Here is a 25649-nt window from a genome sequence, read left to right as displayed (position 1 = left end):
CAGTAACATACTGCACATTGAGCTGATGTGCATAGCCATTGCAGGGCATCATGTGGCTTCACTATTGCTATATAGTGTGAGCTACAGACACAACTCATAGCCATGACTGTGTTCAGATACAATACATATCTAATGTGGAATGTGGCACACGTCACTGAGGTGTATACACACTAAACCCTAATGTGGAATGTGTGACACAGGTCACTGAAGGGTATACAGATGACACCCCTGCACATCTGCAACCATATTGCTGATGCCTGGCAACTATGCCCAGACATGGCTAACTTAGCAGTACTCCATGTCCCACATGACATCTGTGTACCTCACACACATGAGGAGCAACCATGACAGTGATGTCTGACACCAGCAAGGTGAATGTACTGTATCTGTGGCCTGATGTGTTTGTATGTGTATGTTGTGCAACACATATATGTATTTGGATACTGTATAGGTGAAAGCATTCATGTCATGACACACTCAAGATGTTCAAGACATGATATGTGGTCGTTTGATGTCATGCCTACACAGGCTGTGCACAGGCTTGTATGTTTAGTTTGTCACATCTGCAATATCACCATTACACAAAGGCCATAGTTGTATTGTGTTGAGCCAATGTACAACAGGGTGTACACACATGTACATCCCTTCTACTGTTGTATGTTGCTTCATGTCTCTGGCCATCCTCCATGGCCATGTGTAAACATGTTTTGTCCAATGGTTGTGATGGGCATCTATTTCATAGGTCAGTGTTGTCCCATATGACATAAACCCATATATGTCATATGCTCCACTGAGGACAGGGTTATGCAGACAAAGGATGGTATGCTTGGGATGCGAGATATCATGTTTTGCAGGATAGTTAACCAGTGTTGCAGTCAGCACACAGACATGTCAGATAGCACATGACATTGTGTGACATTCATAGCAAGGGTATAATACACAAGGGTGAATCCTGTGGGCTGGTCATACTCCAGCTCCAAAACATTTACAGTGTGTGCACACACATGCTCTCTGTATAGTACTGTTTGTATTCTCCACATGTGTAATGCTGATCTGTAATACATGTCCCTACAGTGAACCACACCTCCACTATTGTATTCATAGCTGTCCACACATCTGGCAATGACAGTTTGTAAGGTTTAGTGTAGGTGTTTCATATAGTCTTCAATTATTCCACATGGGTAACCACTGTGATGCACTGCAGGTCTGACCTGTATATATTAACAGGACCACCATACATTATGTGTATGTGTGTTAAATGGCTACATGGCAGATAGCATGCAATTAATATGATCTGTGCGTTATCAAGCTTAATAAATAATAACATTCTCACCAGCAACAAGCTGCTCTCGCTGTGAAATGCCAGAGGTACCTAAATAGGAGTGTCACAGCAGTATGATCATTATCCACACCTGTGTGATAGCTACAGGGTGCAATGTGCATGTTAGCACATATGCCAGTACGATAGACTATACTATGGAGTATGCACACCTGTGCATACATAGAGTAGCCAACAACAGTATGTGGCATGTGTGCATCCATGCCTTGCATGTAACTATATTAAATATAGTTGTGTTATATGTGCAGTAGTGATTTACCAGGCAACTCCTTGCTCAGTGGTTGTGAGACACCCACCTCCCCAATACCAGCTAAAGCTTGTGGATGGGGTTCTGCAGGTGCCCCCAGGTTGGCCAGTAGCTCCTCAGTAAGTATGAGTGGGGGCTGGGTGAATGCCCCCCCACCTCTTGTAGCTTGTTCCCTGGCAACTGCGGTTGCACGCTGTTTTGGCCGTCTAATAAGGTCAGTGCAGTATTGGTGCACCTGCTGATAGGTGCGATTGTGGCCAACATCATTTACCCTCCTGCGAAGTTCCTCCGACCGGGCATCCTGGTGCTGTGCATCCTGTGGCACATGGCTGAAGAGTGTTTCATGATTGTCAAGGAGGTATGGAATGAGGACCTCATCCTCCATGCGGGTGTATGGTGGCAGCCTGGCACGCGGCATACCTGGAAGACATAATGATGGAGACAGGTCACAGAAACTCACAGAGACGTACAGAAGTATAGCTGCACATGCATGTGCATCACATTTATTACGATTACAAATATGTCTTTGCAAATCTGCATGACACTAACACCACTGACATGTTTAACTCACACACATTTGACACTTACTGGTGATTTGATGTTATCACCATATGTGTTTGTGTATGTGTATGTCAAGTGATGACATTGCTCATATACAAAACACATGCAGCTCTGGTATTATAACTATTAATATTAACTTAATTCACCATAGAAAGCATGGTTGTTGTGTATCTGGAGTTTGGGGTGGGGGAGGAATGATGGGTAATGAAATTATGCATCAAGGAGAACCTGGGTTGGTGGGGTGGGGGAGGAATGATGGGTAATGAAATTATGCATCAAGGAGAACCTCGGTTGGATATTCAATAAGTGAACTGGAGGGTGTATACATGGAGTATGGAGACAATAAAGAGAGGACGCAAAACCAGAACCATTCTCATCACTAATACACCCTATCAGGTCACATTGCAACACTTAATTCCACAAACATATGAACATTATCATGCATCATACATATGTACACCAACTGACTGTCACATTTGTTTCAAATGTTTATTATACTGAAGATTACTACCTAAATATGCAAGCTGTGGTTAAGGTATACTTTTTAACATGAAAAACATCTGACTTTATTGGGATTCGAACCACGAATGCACAGATACTATGTGAATGCTGTAGCCATTACACTATTGACATTAACGTTGCTTCTGCACATTTCCTATTTAGAGGATTTATATATGTAAGCTAGGCTAAGCAAAGGGTGGAGGCACCCAAACCCACTGAGCTTCACTTACTCTTAAAATATAAACATAACAAATGAAATGAGAGACTATAAGTTAAATTCCTAACTACATTAGGCATAGCCCCTCACCGACGCACTTCAAAAGAAACCTTGATGTGTGAATGGGTAACAGAATATACACCCCTGGGATCATGTCCCAGAATTAAACAGCCAGGGGGAGGGGGACCCCCTCCAGTTTTTTAGCTGCAAGACTGGTTGGGGGAGCCCTTCCAGTTTTATAGCTGCAAGACCTGTTGGGGAAATTGAATGGTGTTGAATTTTCACATTAACATGCCCTTTTTAGATCACTAAGTGCCCCTATCACACTCCGCCACCCCAGTCTTCAACAGCTTCCGGCAACTCTGCCTGGAATCACTTCATTGGCTACGCTTGACAGAAGCTCAGTTACTTCATCAATGGTGCAGAGAAAGCCAACACATTGTAGCTATGCTTCTAAATGCCCTTGGGCAGATAGCCTACTACTTGTGTACCTCTAAAGTGCAGGTCATCACAGGAAATAATATGTAAATAAACAGAGCTTTCAGATCACAATATACAGTGAGAAATCACCATGTAGTCAGAAAACAGTTAAGTACAGCAAGAAAATACAGAACACTGATACTTAATCACTCCAAAGGCCTATCTTGGAAACTAAAAGACTTGTATCAATTTAAGGCTTTCTATTGCTTACCAGTAGGTTACCTACAGGAAAGATGGGAATCATGCATGCAACAATACCATACTGGCTTGCATTTGTCAGCCTTAGGCTTTGGAATACTGGCCAAGGCTATTGGCGCCCCCATGGTGCCTTTTTTAGGCAAAGCTCAAAGGTAAATGCCACCTCCATAAACAGCACAAAAGCAAAATCAATGAGGGTTATGGTACTCAACGCCAGGAGTCGTAATCACAAAATGCATGCACTCACAGCACACCTCAGTATGGACAACGTCAACATATGTGCAGTAACCAAAACCTGTTTTAAGGCTCCTGAGAGCACACCAGCACTACCAGACTACAACCCATACCACACATTTCGGCCACAGAACATGGACTGACACAGACATGGAGAGGGTGTATCCATATTAGTCAGGGATACCTACACCTCCAGGTTAGTGGGGTAGCATGATACCTCTGAGATCATCCATGTGCAGCTAACATCAGCCACAACTGCAATGCAAACTGTGGCCTGCTACAGATCACCCTCCATGACCCAGGACCACCACTCCACCTCCCTGGAGACAGTGGAAAACATGACAGTCCTACCGAACACCCTGGTATTGGTCAATTTCAACTATTACTCTAGTACTAACTTCCAGGCCCTGCGCTTACTGGAATTTATCACCTCAAAATGCCCTGTATCAGATGGTAAACTCCCTAACCAGCAGTGGAAACATACTAGAAGTGGTAATCACCAACATGGGCGACAGGTGGACCACAGCAGAGGTAAACCGGTCACTGGTTAGATCTGACCATGAACTATTCAATGATGATTTCCACACCCAACCATATCCCCCACCTAAGGAAACCACAGTGAAAACCTTTCCTACAGCTAACTTCACACTACTAAAGACAGAGGTGGGAGGTTTCACTGCCCCCACGCAAAGAGAAAACACTGCTCAATATACAAAAGGATTTACAAATGCACTCTATAAGCACCTACAAGGATGTATGGATTGTGCCATCACTGGTAAACCAAGACTCGCTCCTCCAAGACAAAGACACCAGCCTGGTGGACCCCTGCAATAAACAGGCTATGCAACAGAAGTAGGACAGTAGTCCAGAAAAACAGCAAATCCCAAGAAGGACAGACATCCGTGACCAGTATTAGTAAGAAACTTAGGTCCCTCATGAAATCATCCAAGGTTAACTTCAACAGGAAAATAGGCAAGGATTCGAAAGATAACCACAAAGCCTTCTTTGGCTATGTCAAGGATCTATGTGGTAACACAGATTTGCATTGTACCAGTGCAATATAGCACAAAATATACTAAACCTACTGATATCGCTAACATCCTTGCAGATACATTCTGTGCAAACTTCACCCCCTAAAGAGCCCACAACAATACCCAAAAATTACAGTATCCCAGACATCAGAGACACACAGGTGGAAATATCCCTCTCAAACGTCAAAACACAGTGTCAATGGAGGCAGATGGTGTCCCAGACTGTGTCTTGCAAACACTACAAGACGAACTAAACCCCCCACCTAATTAAACTTTTCAACCTCAGCCTCCACACAAGCTACATGCCCATACAATGGTGCATAGCAACGGTTATTTCACTCCACCAAGGTGGAAAAACAACTGACCATGGTAACTACCACCCCATAAGCCTGACTAGCCTGGTCTGCGAAGCTATGGAGCGCATCCTCATGGCACTCGTTAACAAAGACATTGGTAACCTCCAAGCACTTGACCCAACCCAGGTCAGCTTGGCTGAGTGCAGATCATGCCTACTGAACCTGTTTGACGTCTTACAGTCACCAAGGCGTTAGATGAGGGGAGAGGTGGCTAACACATACTACCTGGACCTCGCCAAGGCTTCTGACACCATTCTCCACTCGGGTATTATTGATAAACTCACCAGCCTGTACATAAACCCATACATCACAGGATGGGTTGCCAACAGGCTTACAAACAGAACCCACATGGTAAGACTAGCAGCCTCCAGGTCCAACTCAACCAGTCACAACTGGTGTCCTAAAGGAGTCAGTCCTGGACCCTTACTGTTTGGCATATACTTCTCAGAGGTACAGGCAAACACAGGTGAACTACGGCAGTCCATGTTTGGCAATGACTGCAAACTGGGAACCATAACTGACAGTCCAGCTGACACAGACATCCTTCGAAGGGCCTCACAGTGACCGACAAAGGGTGTCAAAGTCATGGCCTCAAGCTAAGTGCCACAAACTGCATGGTCATTCCATTTGGGAAAAACTAAACACTCACATATTAACACATAAGGGCAGCCACCTTAATACAGACGAGGTAATAGGGGATCTGGGGACTAAGGTAGATAGTGATCTCTCCTTTGACAATCATATCTCCAAATTAGTTAGGACATCCTTCTGTGTAGGCCATCTGATTGCTAAAGGGTTCGCATCTAGACATACTGAGGTTATAGTGCCCCTTTACTTGTCACTCATCAGTCTCATCATAGAGTATAAATACCCATTTGAGATGTACCTCAGAAGACACCTCCATCAGCTGGAAGGACCACGAACATATCTCGCCAAGAGTATTACTGGCCTCAAACATATGTCCTATGCAGTCAGACTGAATAAACCCCTGCTTTACTCAGTGGCATCTCGTTTACTCAGAGATGATCTCTGCTGGCCTACAAAGCCATGTCCAACTCAGGCTTAATGGATATGATCCACCAATAGGAATCCGTGTCACAGTGAGCCACACGCTGTAGTGAGCTAAACCTTGCCACAACAATAACTAGAACATGCTGGAGGGACACATTCCTGTCACAGAAACTCCCCATGCTTTAGAACAATATCCCTAATTACATTATACAGAGCCCCTCACTAACACTCTTCAAGAGAAACCTTGAAGAGTGGATGTGGAACAGTAGATACACCCCAGGGATCCTGCCATTGGCTCTGCTCCACAGAGGGACAGATAATTAATCAATGGGGTGGCAAAAGCTGACACATTTTGGCTAGGCTTATGAATGCCCTCGGGCAGTTAGCCAAGTACCTACCTATGAACCTATACATTCAGTATCGGCACATGCTGATAGCTTAATTTACTGTTCAGGTGTTGACTTACCTTGTGCCAATAGCATTGTGTGTGCAATAGTGGAGGGCTGCCTATGTTGGATGCACACAGTAGACTGCCTAGACATGACAATTTACAGGTAGTCTTGTGTGTGTGCCATCCATTTTACTGTGTGTGCAAGTGGAGAAAGGTGTCAGTCCCCAAGTGTCGTGTGCCATCCATTTTTACTGTGTGTGCAGGAGGAAAAAGCTGTCAGTCCCTAGGTGCCTACACTGTCAGTGTGTGTGCTACACGTTCCCTCCTTGCCAAGGCATGGGCATACTGGGCACGCCTCCGTCTGCCTACTGGGGCTGGCTCAGGGTGTTCGTGGTCTGAGTACCTCTATGCCTGTGGGGCCCTTGGCAATGGTGGTGGGCTGTGAGAACCTTCACCATTCTGTCCCTGCTGCAGCTGGTTCCGCAGTATCATATTGTGTAGCATGGCACATACTACGAAGATGTGGGCACACATGCCTGGAGAGTACTGCAAGGCTCTAACAGACATGCTCAAGCAACGGAACCATGATTCAAGCATCCCAAACACATGCTCTATGATGATTCTGGTTTGTACGTGTGCCTCATTATGGCATTCTTGCATGGGTGTGTGTGCCTTTCTGATGGGAATTATCCACGGTTCCAGTGCGGAACCATGATTCAAGCATCCCAAACACATGCTCTATGATGATTCTGGTTTGTACGTGTGCCTCATTATGGCATTCTTGCATGGGTGTGTGTGCCTTTCTGATGGGAATTATCCACGGTTCCAGTGCATAGCCAGCATCCCCCACCAGGTGGCCATATGGGATGTTGCCCCCTGGCAAATACCTGATACAGCTGTGAGGCATGCCAGATGTGGGAGTCATGATAGCTTCCAGGGCTGCCAGCACACACATCCATGATAATGTCCTGGGTATTGCACACAACCTGGCAGTTGATGGAGGGGTATCTCTTGCGGTTTATGTAGCGCCTACCCTGCTCACCGGGTGGTGACTTGATGTGTATGTGCGTGCAGTCTATTGCACCCAGTATCTCTGGGTATTCTGCCACATGGTGGAAGAGTCGCATATTGCTGGCCAACTCCTCCTGCGTTTGGGGGAAGTATATGTGCTCATTGGCATGTGGTAACCTGGATGCTGATGTCTGTGAGATTCCCATGATATCCCCAGTTGGCCTTTGAAAGGTACCTGTGGCTAGTATTCTCAGGCTTACACATACCTTCATATCCACTGGGATGGGTTCCCCTCTGTTTGTTCTGGCTCTGCGGTGTAGCCAGCACAGTTCCACAAGTTGCTGTAGGGTGTCCCTGTCCACCCTGTAACACTCTACTATCTCCAGATCATGTAGCCCCTGGTAGGTTACCCTGGGTCTGAACACTTCTCCTCCTCTGGTGCCTTGAGGTGGTTGTCAGCATCCTCCTCCACACCACCTTCAGTCTCCAACACATGCTGGTGGATCAAAGCTATAGCAGCCCCCAACATGTACATATTAAAAGTTCCCCATATGTACACACCAATGGGGCAGAGTGCATGGGAATACACAAGTGTGTGAGAGGTGCTTTCACACTTTATACTATTGTGCTATGGATGCTGCTGATGTCATTGGCTGTGTTTGAGCAATTCCAGCTGCAGGGTATCTTAATTATGGGTTTTACAGTGAGTACTGCAAGTGTGGGGCCTGTAGTGTGGAGTTATGCTTGTCTGCCTTGATTAATCTGTTGCGCTTTAAATTCACTTTTCAACCTGGATCCCCTCCCATTTTCAGGCATGCATCCGCCTGCCAAATGTCTTGTTTTGTACTTTCCCTACCCAGTAATGTCTTGCAAAATGTGTTTTGTAGCTATTATAATGCAATTCTGCTTTGTTCTGCTGTGACACTTTGTTTTCTTTGCAGTACAGCCCCTCCCCTTTCCTGTTCTGCAGATAGCTGCTTGCAGCCTTGTTAGCTGTTGTCAATGGCCCACTGTAAGTTCCTAGGTGTAGGTTAGGCATTTGTACTCCAATTTCCCTGCTGCAGCATTTCCTTATTTTTTTCCTATATCCTTCCTGTTTCAGTTCCAGTGCGCGCTGCGCAAACCCGTTTACCGGGTTTAAACGCGTTTTAATCTCTGTTCACATGCATACGCGGTGTGCTCTCAGCTAAGCAAAGCTAAAGCCAGTTCAACACACCCCTTTCCTGCAGCTATGCTTAGCTACGGGCAAACCGGATTAGCAATGCTCCAATGTGCTTACAGCAAAGGTGACACACCCCTCCTCTTGATGTCATCTTTATCTCATGGGCACACCTCAGTGTTATAAAGCTACACCGTGAGGTGCATACTTACACCAGCGGGGAATCTGTGATTCACTATAACTCCTCTCATTTGCATGAGATTGCCTACTAATTCATAACAGTGACACAGCCCCTTAGCAACCCTTGCACTATGGTGCGGTGTAGCATGCCTGCCATTGACTATTATAGGGAAATCATGATATCTGTTACATTGCAGTTTTATTCTATATTTTTCTATTTTCCTTACGATCCTGTTTGCGCGCCACTGCCCTATGCTTAAACTTCACGATAGTGCAAAAAAAATTTAAATGTTTTTATATTCTGTACATTTTTTATGCCAATAGCTATATATTTAGCCATTGGCATATATTAACAATATAATACAAGTGTTTGGCCAGCTGTCATGGCTCCAATTTTATGTCTGCAAAAATGTACACCGTTTTTTATGGTTTACATTTCTGCATGATTACACTACACCTGCACCACTTCCTGGATCGCTAAATACCTCAATGTGCATGCTACACTGCTGCAAACGGGGTAATTGGCATACAGTGTGGAGCTGTGCTGGTGTAGCGTACGCAGGTAGTGCACGTGGAAATAGCTCGTACCTGGATCGCTCGCCGGCCATATTTGGTGCTGGAACGTCAACACTACGCCTACACCTGGCGCAAGCTTTGTAAATCCCGGGGTATGTGTTTTTCCTGATTTTAGTTCTCGTCACAGACCTGACAAAGGCTTTACTGCATTAGTTAGCCAAACGCAATTTTAGTTAATTCTTTTTATGCATATATTTTATGTATGTGTTTTGCTTTTCTTAATACCTAATCTTGGAGTGTGGGATGCAAATAGATAGGTAGCGTTTTCCTTACCTAGGATTTAGTTTGATCTAATCAGTAGTAGTGTGTGGGGATGGGTACTTGCTGTTCTAAAATGCACTTTTATGGCCCTGTTTATATTGTTTGCAATAGGCTGGTTTAAAATTAAACAATATGGAAATTTTCCACACCTACTAAGTATATAAAAGCTGATAAGTTTAACATTGTTAAAATATTTCTGATCTTTTGTTACTAAGGATCACTTGTCTGTGACAAATAAAAGCTTGTTGCTTTGGAATACTACCTGGGTTTCATAATTTTCGGAATTTATTGTGACTGAGCTCATCAATGAAATTTTAAGACCACTATTTTTTTTTTTTAAATCACAATCGGGCATTTGTGGTGTCTACATTCAAGTATTTAGAACTGACAATATGGACACTGGTGGGTAATGACAACAGTTTGAGTAGTAAGGTGAATTCAAGAAAACATAAATCCATTTGTAGTAAAAAATGAAGTGAACCACACCATGGCAATAAGAAGGCATACGATTCCACAGTGTCAATAAAAGATACGAAATATCACCAAGTAAAACATTTTTAATGTTAGCGCTTTCACAGTTCACAATGTCTGCTTCTTCAGACAAATTCATGATAAAACACACTTCATATTTAAGGACATTGACAACCAATGAATTTCATCTTTCAATTAAAAACATAACAGAATCACATGATAAGATCTTAAAGGCAAACTTCATCCTGCATAGAAAAAATATAAAATATATACATGCACATGTTTTTAATATCACTTGGCTAAAGGTCTATTACTGAGGGCAGGTTTTATGGAAATCTTATCATTAAGTCCACTGCCCTATGAGCACGCATCCTAATAATCCAATTTAACTCACTAGTCTCAACTCTTTTACTAATATCACCACCCCGGGGCCCATGTAATATAACTTCTACAACCATGAATCTAAACGTGTGCGCTGGATTCTGATTAACATGCTTGGCAAGGGCATTTGTCAAAATCCATTTGTAGTTACTAGGCTTACAGTGCAGAGGAGCATAGAGGACCCTCACCTAAATTCCCACCTGGCCACTAGCTATGGTTACGTGACTTGCTCAAAGTCACATAGTAGACGAATGAGGGCAAATGGAATCAAACCCTGTACCAGAGGAACAGCAGTTCACAGCCTTAACCCTATGCACCAGCTACCAGACTCCCATGCCAACTAACGTGAGTTTATTTACGGTCAAAAAAGTGTGGGGGGGGGGCATGGTTTGAAAACAACCTAGGGCCCAAGGTACACTATTGCCACCAATCCTGAGTATACCCCTGAACTTCCAAGAATTTCACAGAATATCCAGATATTTTATCTGCATCTCATAAAAATTGATGGTTCTCTTGGAAATCATAAAGGATGGTGGCGAACAGACAGTGATAAATTTGTGTTGCAGATTTGATATATTTCATAAAACTGGCGCTGACGTAAAACCCGTTATTCTATCAGCTTTCTGAGCCAGCAATAGTAACATTTAAAATATGTTCCCATTACTTATGTTTGGCTTTAGCCAGGAATCAGGCTGAGAGTTATGCATCTCTGCCTGCGACGCAGCAGATATACTGTAAACAGCACACTTTTTTAATAAATATCAGAACTGGAAATATCCTGTGGCTAATTACAAAACCCAATCAATAAATGCATTAAAATTATATTTTGTATCAGAGGAAGAGGAATAGCAGTCTTACAGGCGCCCTTACCTACAAAGAGAGCTATGGTACCCCAATGCTGTAAGAAACCCAATTTGAAACGGTTGCATGGCACATATGTTACAACTGTATGTACCTCATTATGAAGAATGTTGCTCATTAAGTCTTACCGTGTCTCCATTTCCAGAAGCTCATTATTACCATTTTAAACAAACATTCCTGGAAAATAATAGTGAATCTTATTAAGTTATCAAAAGAAATGCTTGCATTGTTTAACTTAAGCTAGATTCTTTGCTGAAGCTGCCAGTACCGTGCTTCACATTATGACAGATGGTGCTCGACTTTTTATGGAAGTCGGAAAGCTAGCATACTGTAAAAAGATCTGACAAAATTTAATCCAAGCAGGGAAAACATATCCTACTCTGAAATGCAGACAAACGAAAAGAACCCTAATAAAGGAATACAGATACAACGTAACGAATTGTAGCATAAAGCCCCCCCTCATGAATGCCCCCATAATCACTACATTTGGAAAGACAAGGAAATTGAACAACTTACACTGTTAAATCCACTCAATCAACTGGACATATACGAAATTTCCAACTTCCAAGTATGTCAATAAGAGAAGAAACTTGCCTGTCAGTGCCGCTGAATCTACCAGTGTTTACGGTTGGATTTCCCGCCGGCACTAACAGTGCGACGTAACACTTTCACCCAGCCCCTTCCGCATTCACAGCCATACTTTCTCCTATTACGTAATGCTGGGTGTTCCGTAATCGATTTTCTTCTTAAGTCTGAAGGGTATTGTTTACTTTGTTGGTGACGTGAGTTGGTGTTTAGTGATTTTTACGTTTCATCCTCATGCATAGTGTAAGTCCGGTAGTTTTGTCTTTGCTTGTGCATGAAAGGGTGTCGCAGGTCTCTGCAGCTGGATGATGTCCGAGTATCATCGCAGTCCTGCTGCTGTGTGATGAGCACTGCTTGGAGCGGTTCGGGGTAGCACGCATTGAATGTAGCAGATGCGACACGGAAACCATAGCAACATCAGCGAGAGAAAAGCGAGTTAACTGGTGATCACACCTTGATACAGAGTGAGTTTTAAGCTGGGCTTCGGACTGCTAAGATACACCAACAAAGGGTTAAAAAACGGCGACGATTCAGGATGAGCATCGAAGTGTAGTTCTGCACCAACGAGTACCAAGCAGTGACAGGAAGCAGTATCCTCTGGTGAAGAAGGTAATGTGTAAAGCCTATCATCTCGGTGGATTTGTTTGCATGCATGATGAACGTCAAGGTGTGCAGTTGCAGCTTTAGAAACTTTATTAAATTGTTCAGGAAAATGTTATTCCGTACATCATTAAAATTTGGAATGACAAAACAGATATTCTTCGTTTTCTGGTGATAATCATCATTGTGTTTGGTTTGTGGGTGGGCAGTTTAAGGACCTCCTCTGTAAACTAGGGATCTGCTTTCGTCCCGTTACCCGAAGGGTTACTTGGTGTAGTGCCATACATTTGTCTGCTTACAGTGTCAAACAGTTGGTTGAATAACTTTGTAATTCGTGTTCTTTATTTGTGCTGACAGCCTGACACCCTCTTAATCTACTTATCTGCTAAGCTTCTAACAGCTATGTTTATAATTTCGTGTATGCCAGTGGTCCGTTTTGTGGCTAAAAAGGGTCATATGAATAGCTCACCCACCAGCTTTGAGCGCTTAGTGAAATGAGAGATTTTGTTGTACTATTTCTTTCTGCATTTTGTGTTGCCCTGTTTTTTTTTTTTCAAAGGTATTTGTGTGATATTATGTTTCTTTAAATGCAAGTATTACACTTATAGTATTGTTTTCTGCATTTTAAGAATAAATTATTATTATTATGAAAAAAGTTATGTACCTACCATAGCGTTCCATATGAGTTGTCTATCTCTTCTTCATTCTTACAGATCAGTTCTGACTCAGCCATTTACTAAAGCTCAAGGTCTTCAGCTAGCTCGTGGCTCACTCCGTATCCCATGATGCTGTAGGGCATTACCCAGATCTTGTTTGCTGAAGAAACATATTAGCATGTAATCACATACACCTGCATTAGAGAAAAATGGGACTTATAAGCTAAGAAAAAAAGGGTCAAAGACCATGAAGTGTCAGTTTGTGACCTCTCGTTCCTCCAGGAGCCAAGGAAGGGTGGTAGGAGAGATGGACAACTCACATTGAACGTTAGGGTAGGGACATAACTTCTTTATGTGAAGTTGTCCTATCTCCCTAGCACCATCTTTTTTGGGTGGCTCACAGGGAGTATAATCTCCAGCTGAATGGACCCAAAAGAGGCCCTGTCTCTGGAGGCCAAATCTATTTTGTAATGAATGATAAAGGTATGAGGTCTCGCCCAGGTAGCTGCTGCACAGATGGTATCTATTGGTAGTTTAGCACTAAATGCAGAGGAGGTAGAAACAACTCTGGTAGAGTGAGCTTTTACCTTGTTTGGTAACTGCTTATTTACTGAGTTATAAGTGAATGAAATGCAGTCTTTAATAGAGTAGTTTTTGCTACAGGCAAGCCTTTTTTGCAGTCTGAAAAAGATATAAACAGTTGATCAGTTTTCCTAAAATTTTTTGTCCTGTGTAGATAGAAACGCAACTGTCTGTGCACATCAACTTGATGAAGCATATATTCCGCCTTATTGACATACTTGAGAAAGAAAACCAGCAATTCTATAGAGTGGTTCAAATTAGAATCCGAACGTACTTTTCTTAGAAAAGTTGGGTTTGTTCGGGGTGACACCCTGTCATTGTGGAACAACAAGTATGGTGGTTTTATAGATGAGGCTTGTAACTCTGAAACTCTCCTGGCCAATGTAATTGCCACCAGGAAATTGGTCTTCCATGTTAAGAACTTTATGTCATATGAATCTGATGTCTGAAAAGGAGGAAGGATTAGTCTCAACAGTACCAGATTCAGGTTCCATGGTGGAAGCGGAGGCCTGATATGCGGTCTTAAAAGATTAGTGCGTCTCAGAAAGGCCTTAGCTAGCCTATGGGACATATTTGGCCCTTCATTCCCAAAATAAAAATTTTAGATTGCTGCTAGTTGTACTTGTATAGTAACTGAAGCTGCCCCTTCATTAAACAGTTTCGTTAAGAACTCTAGGATGGCAGATATAGGTGCTAAGTAAGGATCAATGTGATTCTGTAGAGCCAAGATTGAAAACCTTTTCCATTTGCCGAGGTATAATCTTCTGGTAGATGACTTGTGAGAAGAAATCAGGATGTGTTGTGCTGCAGATGAAAGGTTTTGTAGCCTGTTTATGTTTGGAAATGGAGCAGCCAAGCTGTCAGTTTGAGGGTGAGAAGGGATGGATGAAGAGTTCCCGATGAATGCATCAGGACATCTGGAACTGGGTCCAGAATCCAAGTCTCTTCCTGTAGTTGAGGCCGTAGGAGGGGGAACCAAGCCATTAAGGGGTATTAGAATTAAGGTCCTTCCCAAAGCATTGGCTTTCTGAAGAAATTTGGGTATCAATGGATAAGGAGGGAAGGCGTAGAGGAGTCCCAGGGGCCAATCATGTAAAAGTGCGTCCCTTGGGGATTCCCCCGGAGGGGGGATTAGGGCAAAGTAGTTGCTGCATTTGTGTTCATGGACATGGCAAAGAGGTCACAGCAGGGCTGGCCCCATTTCTAGAAAATCATTTCCGCTAGTTTCAGAGACCACTCATGAGGCATTAGAATTGCTCTGCTGAGTTTGTCTGCTATCACGTTGGAGCTCCCCGGGATGTGTGTTGCTATCAGAAAGCATTGGGAGGATGTTGCCCACTGGCATGCTCTCAGGGCCTGTCGACAAAGGGGTAAGATTTGGTTCCTCCTTGTTTGTTTATATACCAAACCACTGACATGTTGTCTGTCTGGACTGCAGTAGTTCCCAGTGGAAGAGAGTGTTGAAATGCCTGCAATGCCAGAAGCACTGCTCTCATATCCAGGACATTGATATACAAATGGGCCTCATAGTCCTGCCACATGCCTTGGGCTGTCATTCCCTGATAATGCCCTCCACACACACACCCTATCTGGAAGGCATCCATGATCACCGTGGCTAGGTGGGATGGAAGAATGAAAGGACGACCTAAGTTCACTTGATCTGACTGTAGCCACCAACGTAGGTCTGTCCTGCAAGATTCTGTTAGTATTATTTGGTGCGACATCGGAAGTTACTGCATGGACCATTGGGTGAATAGAAGCTACTGTAAGATTCTCATGTGCATTCTAGCTAGAGGGATTATAGTGATTGCTGCCACCATGGTACCTAATACCTTGAGAATTGTCCTTGCCTGGACCTTTGTTTTTGAGAGGAGGCCTATGAACCTGTGCTAGTAGGGTTTGTATCGTGTCTGGTGGAAGTTTTGCCATCATTGAAACCGTGTCCAGCTCTGCACCTATAAAAACAATATGTTGAGATGGCAATAAGGCAGATTTTTCGTAGTTTATTGAAATTCCCAATTAAGTACAGGGATTCAAAGTGGTGTCTTTTGCTTGTGAAAGTAGATGCTTGGTGGTGGCAGTTAGGAGCCAGTTGTCTAGGTATGCAAACACCCAGAATCCTGAACACCTCAGGTGAGCCGTAACCACTGCCATGCATTTGGTGAATACTCTGGTGGCTGTAGTGAGACCAAAGGGCAGGGCTTGGAATTGGTAATGACTGGTTCCCAGCCGAAAGAGCAGGTAACTCCTGGATGGCCAGTCCATTTTTATGTGGTAGTACACATCCTGGAGGCCTGTGGAGCACATTCAATTATCTTTTCCCAAAAAAGGGAGTATCGACTGCAGTGTGACCATCCAGAACTTAGTCTTTTTAACAGATTTGTTTAACCTGCTGAGATCCAGTATGGGTCTCCAGTCCCCTGTCTTCTTTGGTACTAGAAAGAACCTTAAGTAAGTTCCAGATCTGATCTGGTCTGCGGGGACTGGTTGGATGACTTTTTTTTTTTTTTTTTTTTTCCTAGAAACTTTTGAATTTCTATGGTTGCTTGGTTCCTGTGACTGCGTGGAACGTCCGGAATCCTTTTCATTAATTTGAATTTCTATGGTTGCTTGGTTCCTGTGACTGCGTGGAACGTCCGGAATCCTTTTCATTAATGAGGATGGGAAAGAAAAGGGTATCAAGTAACCTCTGGATATGATCCTTTATACCCACTTGTCTTTTTTGTTATTTTAGCCAGGTATCTGGGTACAAAGATAAGTGACCCCGACTGCCTCCAGAGGAGGACAGACAGGCCTCCTTTCAGAAATGCTGAAAAGGCTTACCGGAGAAAGATTCTTGGTCGCCCTGATTTTGGGGACACCCCCCCCCCTGCTGCGTGGTCAGTGTCTTCCATTATTCCCTCCTACTCTGCAGGAGGGTTCACCATGTGTGTCTTGAAATTCTCTCTGGGATTTTCAAAACCACATTTTTCCTCCTCTTTAGCCCTTGGGTGTAGAAATAGTGAAAAAAATGGACTCCTATGGCAGAGAGAGTTTTTCCCTTCCTGTTCACACCTGGTCAGTGTTTCTTTGACTTTAGGCATGAAAAGTGACGAACCATCGAAAGGGGGTGTTAATGAAGGATGACTTGAAGGGTTCCACAAATGAACACAAGCACATCCAGGAATGTCTCCTAAGGACAATTCCTGAACCCTCTGACCTACTTACTCCATCGGCTGCATAGGAAATGAGCCTTATGGATGAGCTAACTATAGAGTTGAGGGTGGAGAGGTGGGAAGATACTTTATCTGACACTCACATTCTCTTTTAGGAGATCTCTCTGTAACCTGCGGAAGTGAGTAAGGTAATTCAGGGAACGTAGTCTAAAGGTTGATGAAGAGAACATGCACTTACCGTATCTGTCCATTGTGCGTGACTCTTTGTTCAAAGGATGGACAGATGTGGACGTTTCAGATAACTCCTTCTTGGTGACTTCTGCCACCACCATAGCATCTATGGGAACGCCATTGGTTAAACATTTTTTTTTTGCTTTCTGGGGGTGTTATAAATTTGTTTGGCCTCCTAGGGACAGGTTCCACTGTGTCCGGAGACTCTCATGCCTTTTGAGAAACTAGTTCTATTAGCTCATCAAAAGGCAGAGACATCCAGGTGGCAGAAGGTCGAGACCCAAACGCTTTCAGGTAAATGGACCCCTTGTCAGAAGGAGTAATGGACTTCCAGCCGCCTCTCTATTTAAGGACTTATAAGATGTCTACAAAGGAAACCTCTTCAGATGGCGACCGTGGAGACCCTTCCGATTCATCGAGGTCCGTGTCTGATGTGATTGACTTCTCCGGGGACTCCAATTGTTTCCTCTTTTGGGGTGCCTCTTCAGATAGAGCTTCCGGAGAGGTTCCCGAGGAGGGTGGTTCACCCTCTGGGGCTTCCTGAGTCCTCGAGTCTCTGCGCTATGGGATGGGTTGTGCAGGAACAGATACCAGTACCTTAGGGGGAGGAATAGTTGGATCCGATAGAGAAGATGCTCGTGGGGACAAGGCTGTCCTCACAGCCTCAAATGCCCCTCCTGTGACCCGTGGAAACCTCCGGCTCTAAGGAGCCAGCAAATACCCCCGGAACCATAGGAGAAGGCTCCAAGGCCAATGTAGGAGCCGTGCTCACCCGAGGCCCAAAGGCAAAGTCAGAACCGATAAAAATTCAGTCCGACTATCCTCCCCGAACCAGACTGGAGAGTGTCCGCTCCTAGACTCCTCAGATGCCACAGAGGTAGTCAGAGCAGTCGGAGCCGAAGATGCCAATGTAGGTCTCTACTCCAATGGGTCTTTCTCTGTCAGCTCCACACATTCTGGCTCAGAGACCACAGTTTGGGTCGGAGGAGGAAATGAAGTTGAAGGCATTGGTCTGGTTGGTTCTGAGATGCAAATGCTTAATTTCAGACTAACATGTAGAAACATGGATGAGTGGTGATGTTGGTTGGTAAGGCAAATATTTATAGGGTAGTTGATTAGCAAAGAAGTTTTTAGTTGCTGTCCTTAAATTGTGTTTCTCATTTCCTGAAGCAAGTTTAAGAAACAAAACTTTGGAGTTGGATATAATCCCCTTACCATACAAAATGCCAAATTCTATAGTTTTCGGTGCAAAAAAAAAAGTGTTTTATTTTGTTGATGGGGGTATCCCACGAATTTGTACAGCTAAAAATCTCTACTGTGACACTATGAAAGACTTGACCCACAATGCCTTACTACCTAAATGTATGCGTAAGCCATGCCTCTCAAGTGTACCTCATTATGAAGAACGTTCCTCATTTGGGGTTTTAAAAAGTTCATGTTCCTCGAAGTTCCACATCTAAAGGGTCTGTCACAAATTCAGTGTTAGCAAATTTTGTAATGGATGTACATGGTAAATAGAAATTAATTGTATTAATTCATTAAAAGAATTATTCCATAAGTAAAAATATCAGATTTTACCTATACTCTGAAGTATTATTGTGTCAGATTGTTTTTCACACATGAAGAGGAATAATGGACATGTTTCTGTTCCCTGGTAGCATCCTTTCCGGACCTATAGAGCTGTTTGCTGCTTCACAGTCGTCTTTAATGTTACAAGTCATGACATTCCCAACAAGGCAAGGGGTCAGAAACATGGCTCATTGAGAGAAACGGACTTCTTTATTAAAGTCCGTTTGCAGGTATGTGATCAGTTGTCACCTACCCGTTACAGTGTGGTCTCTCAGAAGGCACGTTAATTCACTCGAAACTCTGAAGTACTTAGTTAAAAATGTAGTTTTCTTTGCGGAGGTTTACAGACATCAGTCCCTGAGGTTTTTTTCTGTAATGATATTTACTTGCCATGACATAGCAGTTGGTAAATGCTTTCCTGGCTTTAAAAAGCAGTGAAAACCCTTTTGTTACCTGCTTTTACCCATACAACCCCATGCACTATAAAGACTTACAATCGGTAATGTGGAATGCAGGAGTTGTACGGCACAGTGCCACTGTGGAGTTCAGAAAACCATGAGGCGCACCACGGAGGAGAACGGAATTTCACCATTTCTCCTCCTGCTGCCTCATACCCGCTGTGACACACTACCACTTACTTCTTTACACACTCCTTTCAATGATGACATACATGTTTTCGCACAAACATGAAGAATTATGTGACTTCAGAAATTTGGTTGCAGTAATACACAAGTACCAAAAAAATTTTTCAGTTCCAAGATGGAATTTTCCTTTAATGGTGTCTAGGACTGCATGCCTAGTAAATACCTAGGAACCTTATGTTACTGCAGTGCTGCTCTCTCATTCAACAAGTTCTGCCCAGTTAATCTGTGTTGCACACACTACCTTCACTAATGCATCTGTTTTACCTGTCTTCTTGTTTAGACTTCTCCTAAAGGTCATTCATGGAACGATATATAGGGTATTTTTGCTTACAATTTTCTTACTAATTCCACCCAACCCCCACCTTCCACTTCATATTTTTCAACGATTTAGTGCAAGAAATCTAGGCAGTGCATGACATGACATAATGGGTGGGCAAAGGCCCAAAAATAGGGACAGATTTTAAATGTTGCTCTTATAAGCTTAGAAAATTGGTAGAATAACAGGATTTGTGTTAGCATGTTTTTTCGGAAGGATATGATGTCTGAAACTCAAGTTAGGTCATTATTTAGTGATTTTAGTCCTCTGATCATCCCAGTGATTTGCCAGAGTAACGCACATTTTATGAAGAATAGACCAAAAAGCTATACATTCTGCGAAAATCTGGACAGTTGAGTGGTATGTTTTGCTTCATAGTCAGGCAGGCCCTTAGTTATCTCCAGCTCTTAGTTGTTGAATAATGCTATCTGAGGGAATTTCAGTATATCACAGTTTTTTATTCTTTTACTTTCTTTATTAATTAATTTATTTTTATAGCTTTTGCCACCAGTGAATCTTGTCTCCCCTGGGCCAGTGACCAGTTCATTCACCCTCCCCCAGACTGCTGTTGGTGAGTTGGGACTCCGTAACAAAGACCTTTCTAAAGCTGACCAGACAGGGAAGACTGGTTAGTTGCCAATGACACTTCACCGTTGTTTTGCTAATATTTCCAGGATGTTGCCTAACACTTCCCTCTTTTAGCCAGCAGTTGCATTTTAGCCTGCTTTATCAGGTACACAAACAATTGTAAGCATTTCTGCCTTCCTTCGCCTAATTTATAGTGCAAGCAGTCCTTGGTAGACCACAGCTGCCTTGTTCCTTTCAGATTACTGCCCAGCTGTATGATTGGTGGGGCCTGGATAGAGCAGTGTAGCTGAACCTTCTTCACTGAATGGACTAGGTGGTATTTGGTTACTTGCTACCATTACCCTTAACCAGCTTCTCCAACACCAGGACCATTTTATCAAACCAGAGTCAGCTGTGACACATTCAGGGATATTTTAGTGTTCTGAGCTACCTTACATTAAGGTTTTTGATTAAGAAACTATTGATTTCTGTCCTTCCACCTTCTTTACTAGGCCTAAAGACAGTTTTCATAATCTGTTAATATAGAAAAATTGTATTTCCTGTGAATAATTTCAGTTATACTTTTATTTTTCCAGTTTATACTCTGTTTACTTCTTAATGTGCTTGAATTATTACGTTTTTTATTTTCTAAATTTTGCCTTTATATTACTGATTTCTCATTTGTTATGTCTGTTTTAAGTCCTTTCTGTGACAGTTTGCATATTTGTTTGTCTGACATGGGTCATGGCCCAAAAAATAATCCTGTGACATGTTGATTCACCTGGATAAAAAGTAAATAAATTGTATGACAAATTGAGGAGACTAGTGCTACTTGTGTAGTGAGTAATTGTAATTCTCTTTTCAGGGTTTGTCAGATGGCTGAACCAGAGCTACTTCTGGACTCCAGCATCAGGCTGTGGGTAGTTCTTCCAATCGTTTTCATCACATTCTTTGTCGGTGTGATTAGGCACTATGTGTCCATCTTGCTGCAGAGTGACAAAAAACTCACACTGGAACAGGTGTCTGACAGGTAAGCTCAGTCATGGAACACAGGAAGTACATAATGTTTTTGGGATTACTCTTGTTTGATAATTGTACTAGCTCTGTAATTTTGTTGCTGTTAATTCCATTGCATTAAACTCTTGACCATTTGTCACTCTGAACACAGATAACTAGAGGATTGCTGCAGGCTCTGTTATTGACTTACAAATGACTATCCTAGCAAGTCTGTCCCTTGGTATTGTAGTTCTCTGTATTGTTTGTGTTTTTATAATGCATTTTGTTGTGTTTTTGTACAATGTATTTTGTTTTACTAACTGTTTTGAATACTATGTACTAACTGCTTTTGTGGAGTTTTTCTCCCTGGGCCTCCACTGATCTCTTCTTTGACCAGTGGACTTTCCCAGTGTAGAATTAAAAAACTTCTCCCTGCTTATGAGGGGAGGGAGGGCAGGTGCTGGGGATGTCCTGGTTTACTAATGGGGGGAAGGGGGTGAAGTTTTCACTGAACCTGTCTGCTAGCAGGTTGGTTATATCTATGGCATTTGTGTATGTGGTGTTCTTGACCACCAGTTCAGAGCAGATTTGGGTGTTACCTTTGAGATTGCTGACGTAGGTGAAGAAGGCATTGTGATTGTCCTTAGCAGATGTGGCCAATTTGGACTCAAAGTTAGCCTTAGAGGATTTCACCTTTGACCTTATTTGCTTGTTCAGACAAAGGAGAGAGATTCCAACTTGGCATATGCTCCTTCTTGGTCCTGGACAGCAATTTTTTTTTCTTTTATTATAGAGTTTGTTTATTGCTGCTGTCCACCAGACAGATTTACTCTTCCTTAAAGAAGATGATTTGGTCTTGTCAAGTATTGCTAAATCCATGCAGCTGTGTAGGTGCTCATATAGTTTTTTTTTGTGTAGTCTTGGACAGTAGTTGTAGTTCAACTGAAGGGATGGTTGCTGTGAAGCTGCTTATACCTGCTTTCAAGAGATTGTAGTCAGCTTTGGAAAAGTTTTTTTGTTTGACCCTGGTGACTTCGAAAGTGATAGCTTTATAGTAGGATCTTACCAAGCAGGATGACACTGTAGGGGTGCTACAGTAGCTAATCATATTGGTTAGTACCAAGTTCAGGATATTTCCCCCTCTCATGGGGATGTCGACCAGGTGATCCAGTGCATTGGCATTGACGAAGTCGAGGAATCTGTGGGCATTTGTATTTGGGCTATACTAGATCTTCCACACTGTGGTTGGGTAGTTAAAGTTGCTCAGGATCAAGGAAGAGGGTTGAGTCTTGATGGATTCAAGTAAGTCCAGACAGGCGGGGTTGGTGTCTTGAGTCATAATTGGGGGTCTGTAGCTAGCTATGATTTGAATAGGTGTTTTGTCAACAGTTAACTGCACCTGAAGTGTCTCCTGTGCATCATACTGTTTGACCAGCCTGGAGGTGTGTATGTCTTTGATAAACATTGAAACTGCATCTCCTTTGGCTTTGTAGCCCTCCTTTAGGGGTCTGAAATTACATTAAGATGAGTAACCTGGTAAGGCTGGGGTGCTCTCCGCAGCTTTGAACCAGGTTTCAGTGACTACACACATGTCAGCATCTTCCAGGGGGAGAAATGCTTGCACTGAGTGCAGTTTCTTGTTAAGACTCCTAACGTTTAGTGGCATGACCTTTAAATTTCGTTTAGAAGAATTTTGCACGTTGGTAATTTTGTCCTCATGACTTTGCCTAAAAAAGGCACGACGGGGGCAGCAAGAGCCTTTGCCAGAAGCCTGAAGCCCAGGGGAGACAGATGGAGGCCATCTCTGGCAAAGCATCGTGGTCTGTCAGTCATGTCCTCCCAGACTGTCAAGTACTGGATCCCCTTGGAATGACACCAGAAACTAAGCCGATTGTTACAGTCAATCATTTTCTGTTTGTATTGAGGCATCATTCTGGGTGACGGCATGATGCTGCTTAGGGCTAGGGACATACATGCCTGTGACATATTCAGCAAGCTCAATCATCTCTCTCCATATAGTCCAGAGAGGTAAATCTCAAGTCATTCACACCAACATGGACTATGACAAAGTCATAATAGTACCTGCTGTTGAGAGACTTGAGTGCATGCATGATATGGCAGACTCTAGCACCTGACAGACAACATACTGTGACTTTCTCCTTATCTAGCCTGGTGAGAGGCAATTCTGTGTGTTTCACTATAGAGTCTCCAGTGACTAGTATGTTGGGTTTGTGGCTGGGCCTTGGAGGCTGTGAGACACAGGCGTGTGTACTATGTGCAGTGCTTGTTACTGTGGGTTGTGATGTGCGTGTGTGTTTTTGCCTCCGAGATCTGTTTTGTTGAGAACCTCCACATATGTGGGACTATGTTGTACAGGTGTGGTGGTGTTAGAAGTGTGGTGTTTGTGCAGACAACCTTCTCAGTGCCAGATGTACTTGCTTGTGATTTGAGACTGCAAGGATTCTAGGTTCTTAATGTGATTGCATCTCTCACATATTGTGTTCCTAGGTGGTAGTAGTCGAGGGTTGTCTGTGTACATGAGGCAGTTGCTACACTCTCTCATAATGCCCATATCAACCAGACTAGAAGGAGAAACAAAAGGAAAATGTCTGTCCATGGTTGTCTGAAATTTGTGGAAGAGAGATCTAGAATAGTAGAGTGGGTACTATCTGAGGATAGCATCTATAGGTGTGAGTAGGGCTGGATAAAGTCAATACAGTAGCTGCAAGGGAAGGCCTCACTTACACAGGAGTGCTGGCAAGGGAAAAATGCAGCTGAGATACCTCACAAAGGGTTACAACAGAGCAGCAGAAGTGTGCAACGTGCAAACAAGTGCAAACCCACACAAATATGGGGTTTAAATACTACAAAAACAAAAGTAAAGTAGAAATACTGGAATTGACCAATCAACCCTTGCCCCTGAGCTCTTAGCTAAACACCCTATGCCTGACCAGTTCCAACCAGTTCTCTTACTCCCACTAAGTCCAGGTTGGCCCCAGCCAACACAAGATGGCATAGCAGGAAGCACAGGAATCACACAAACAGATCTGGATACAGCAAAACCTGTAACCGGACTATGCTAAAAATATTTAAACTCTGTTTAGGTCGATTACAGATACACACTTGAATATAACAGCAGAACAGTTCACACCCAGTTAATTAAACAATTTAACAGTAAAACAGTGAAAAAGTACAGTTAATAAAATAGCACAGTTAATAAAGTACAAGTGTAGTGTAAGTCAGAATAAACTGAAAATGGCACATAGTTTTGTAGATTCTCAACATCTTTGAAATCAGCACGGGGTAGATGCAGAATACTCAGCACCTTGTAGCTCCCTTTCATTCTGTGTTTTTTTTTTCGGAGAATAACATTAAAGTCTTTTAGAGTCTTAGTAAGAGAATTGACCCTTAAATATAATATTTGTCAAAAGACATGCTGAGTTTTTAATGAAAGGTTTAGAATTACTCAGAAAGGTTTAGAATTACTCAGAACACTGGGAATGACAGAGGTTCTCTCTTTCTTTTTTTTTTTTTTATCTCAAATGATTTTTATTTTGATGAAATAACACATTAATTTAATACATTCATAACATTCAATAGCTATTTACAGTATTTACATTTAGCCTGACAAAAAGGATTCAGATGAAAACATTTGTAGTTAAATAATAAGTTAATATATGAACTATGATAGGAAGAGTTTGGTTCCATCTCTAGGGTATCGATCAAATTCAAACCTTTCCTCTACGGACTATTAACCAATGGCTTAGGAAAAGTTCTTAACTCTTTAATTCTTTTCTCCATTAGTATGCATTTCTTCAGTGATGATAGGAATTCCTCCATTGTGGGTGCTACATTAGAGTATGACATTTACTAGAATAAACCTTTCTAGTGGAAGGTTTGTGTGAGGCCAGAAGAATTTTACGAACAAGAGATGGGATGTCAGGCAGCCTGGCAATCATTGGAAGTGGAGGAAACAAGCTGTGAGCTTGAGACCATGCATGTTTGGATGTATCAGTCCCTGAGGATGACATAACAGGTCCTGGGAATGAGCCAGGATCCACAGGCTGTGAATCAGATGAGGCCATAGAAACGGGAACCAGACTTAACGTGGCCAGTAGGGAGCAATGAGGATCACTTTGCTTTTCAACCTCTGAGCTTTCTGGAGAAATTTTGGAATGAGGGGAAATGGGGGAAAGGCATACAGAAGACCCGGGGGCCAATCGTGCATTAGAGCGTCCCTTGGTGGTTCCCCCTGAGGGGGGATCAAGGCAAAATAGCTTCT

General features: G+C 42.9%; 2 protein-coding genes across 4 annotated transcripts in view; one reads left to right on the top strand and one right to left on the bottom strand.

Annotated features, from left to right (window-relative positions):
- Window positions 1–13467, bottom strand: part of FANCD2 (FA complementation group D2) — a 1694389-nt gene extending 1680922 nt beyond the window's left edge. For 2 of the 3 annotated variants that reach the window (XM_044077594.1, XM_044077597.1), the window contains exon 1: window positions 13320–13467. In XM_044077594.1, the coding sequence (XP_043933529.1) occupies window positions 13320–13332 (13 nt within the window). In that variant the 5' untranslated portion in view covers window positions 13333–13467. Of the gene's footprint in view, window positions 1–11982; window positions 12104–13319 lie in introns of those variants that run through there. The other variant, XM_044077595.1, reaches the window with a different exon arrangement.
- EMC3 (ER membrane protein complex subunit 3) overlaps window positions 12195–25649 on the top strand; it is a 140943-nt gene continuing 127488 nt past the window's right edge. Inside the window, exons 1-2 of the mRNA XM_044077598.1 lie at window positions 12195–12660; window positions 21237–21401. Coding sequence (XP_043933533.1) covers window positions 21247–21401 — 155 coding nt within the window. The 5' untranslated portion in view covers window positions 12195–12660; window positions 21237–21246. The remainder of the gene's footprint in view (window positions 12661–21236; window positions 21402–25649) is intronic.

Source organism: Protopterus annectens, chromosome 7.part0 (genome assembly GCF_019279795.1).
Source record: "Protopterus annectens isolate FY-2018-M chromosome 7.part0, PAN1.0, whole genome shotgun sequence".
Lineage (NCBI taxonomy): Eukaryota > Metazoa > Chordata > Ceratodontiformes > Protopteridae > Protopterus > Protopterus annectens.
This window is presented reverse-complemented; position numbering and strand designations above follow the sequence as displayed.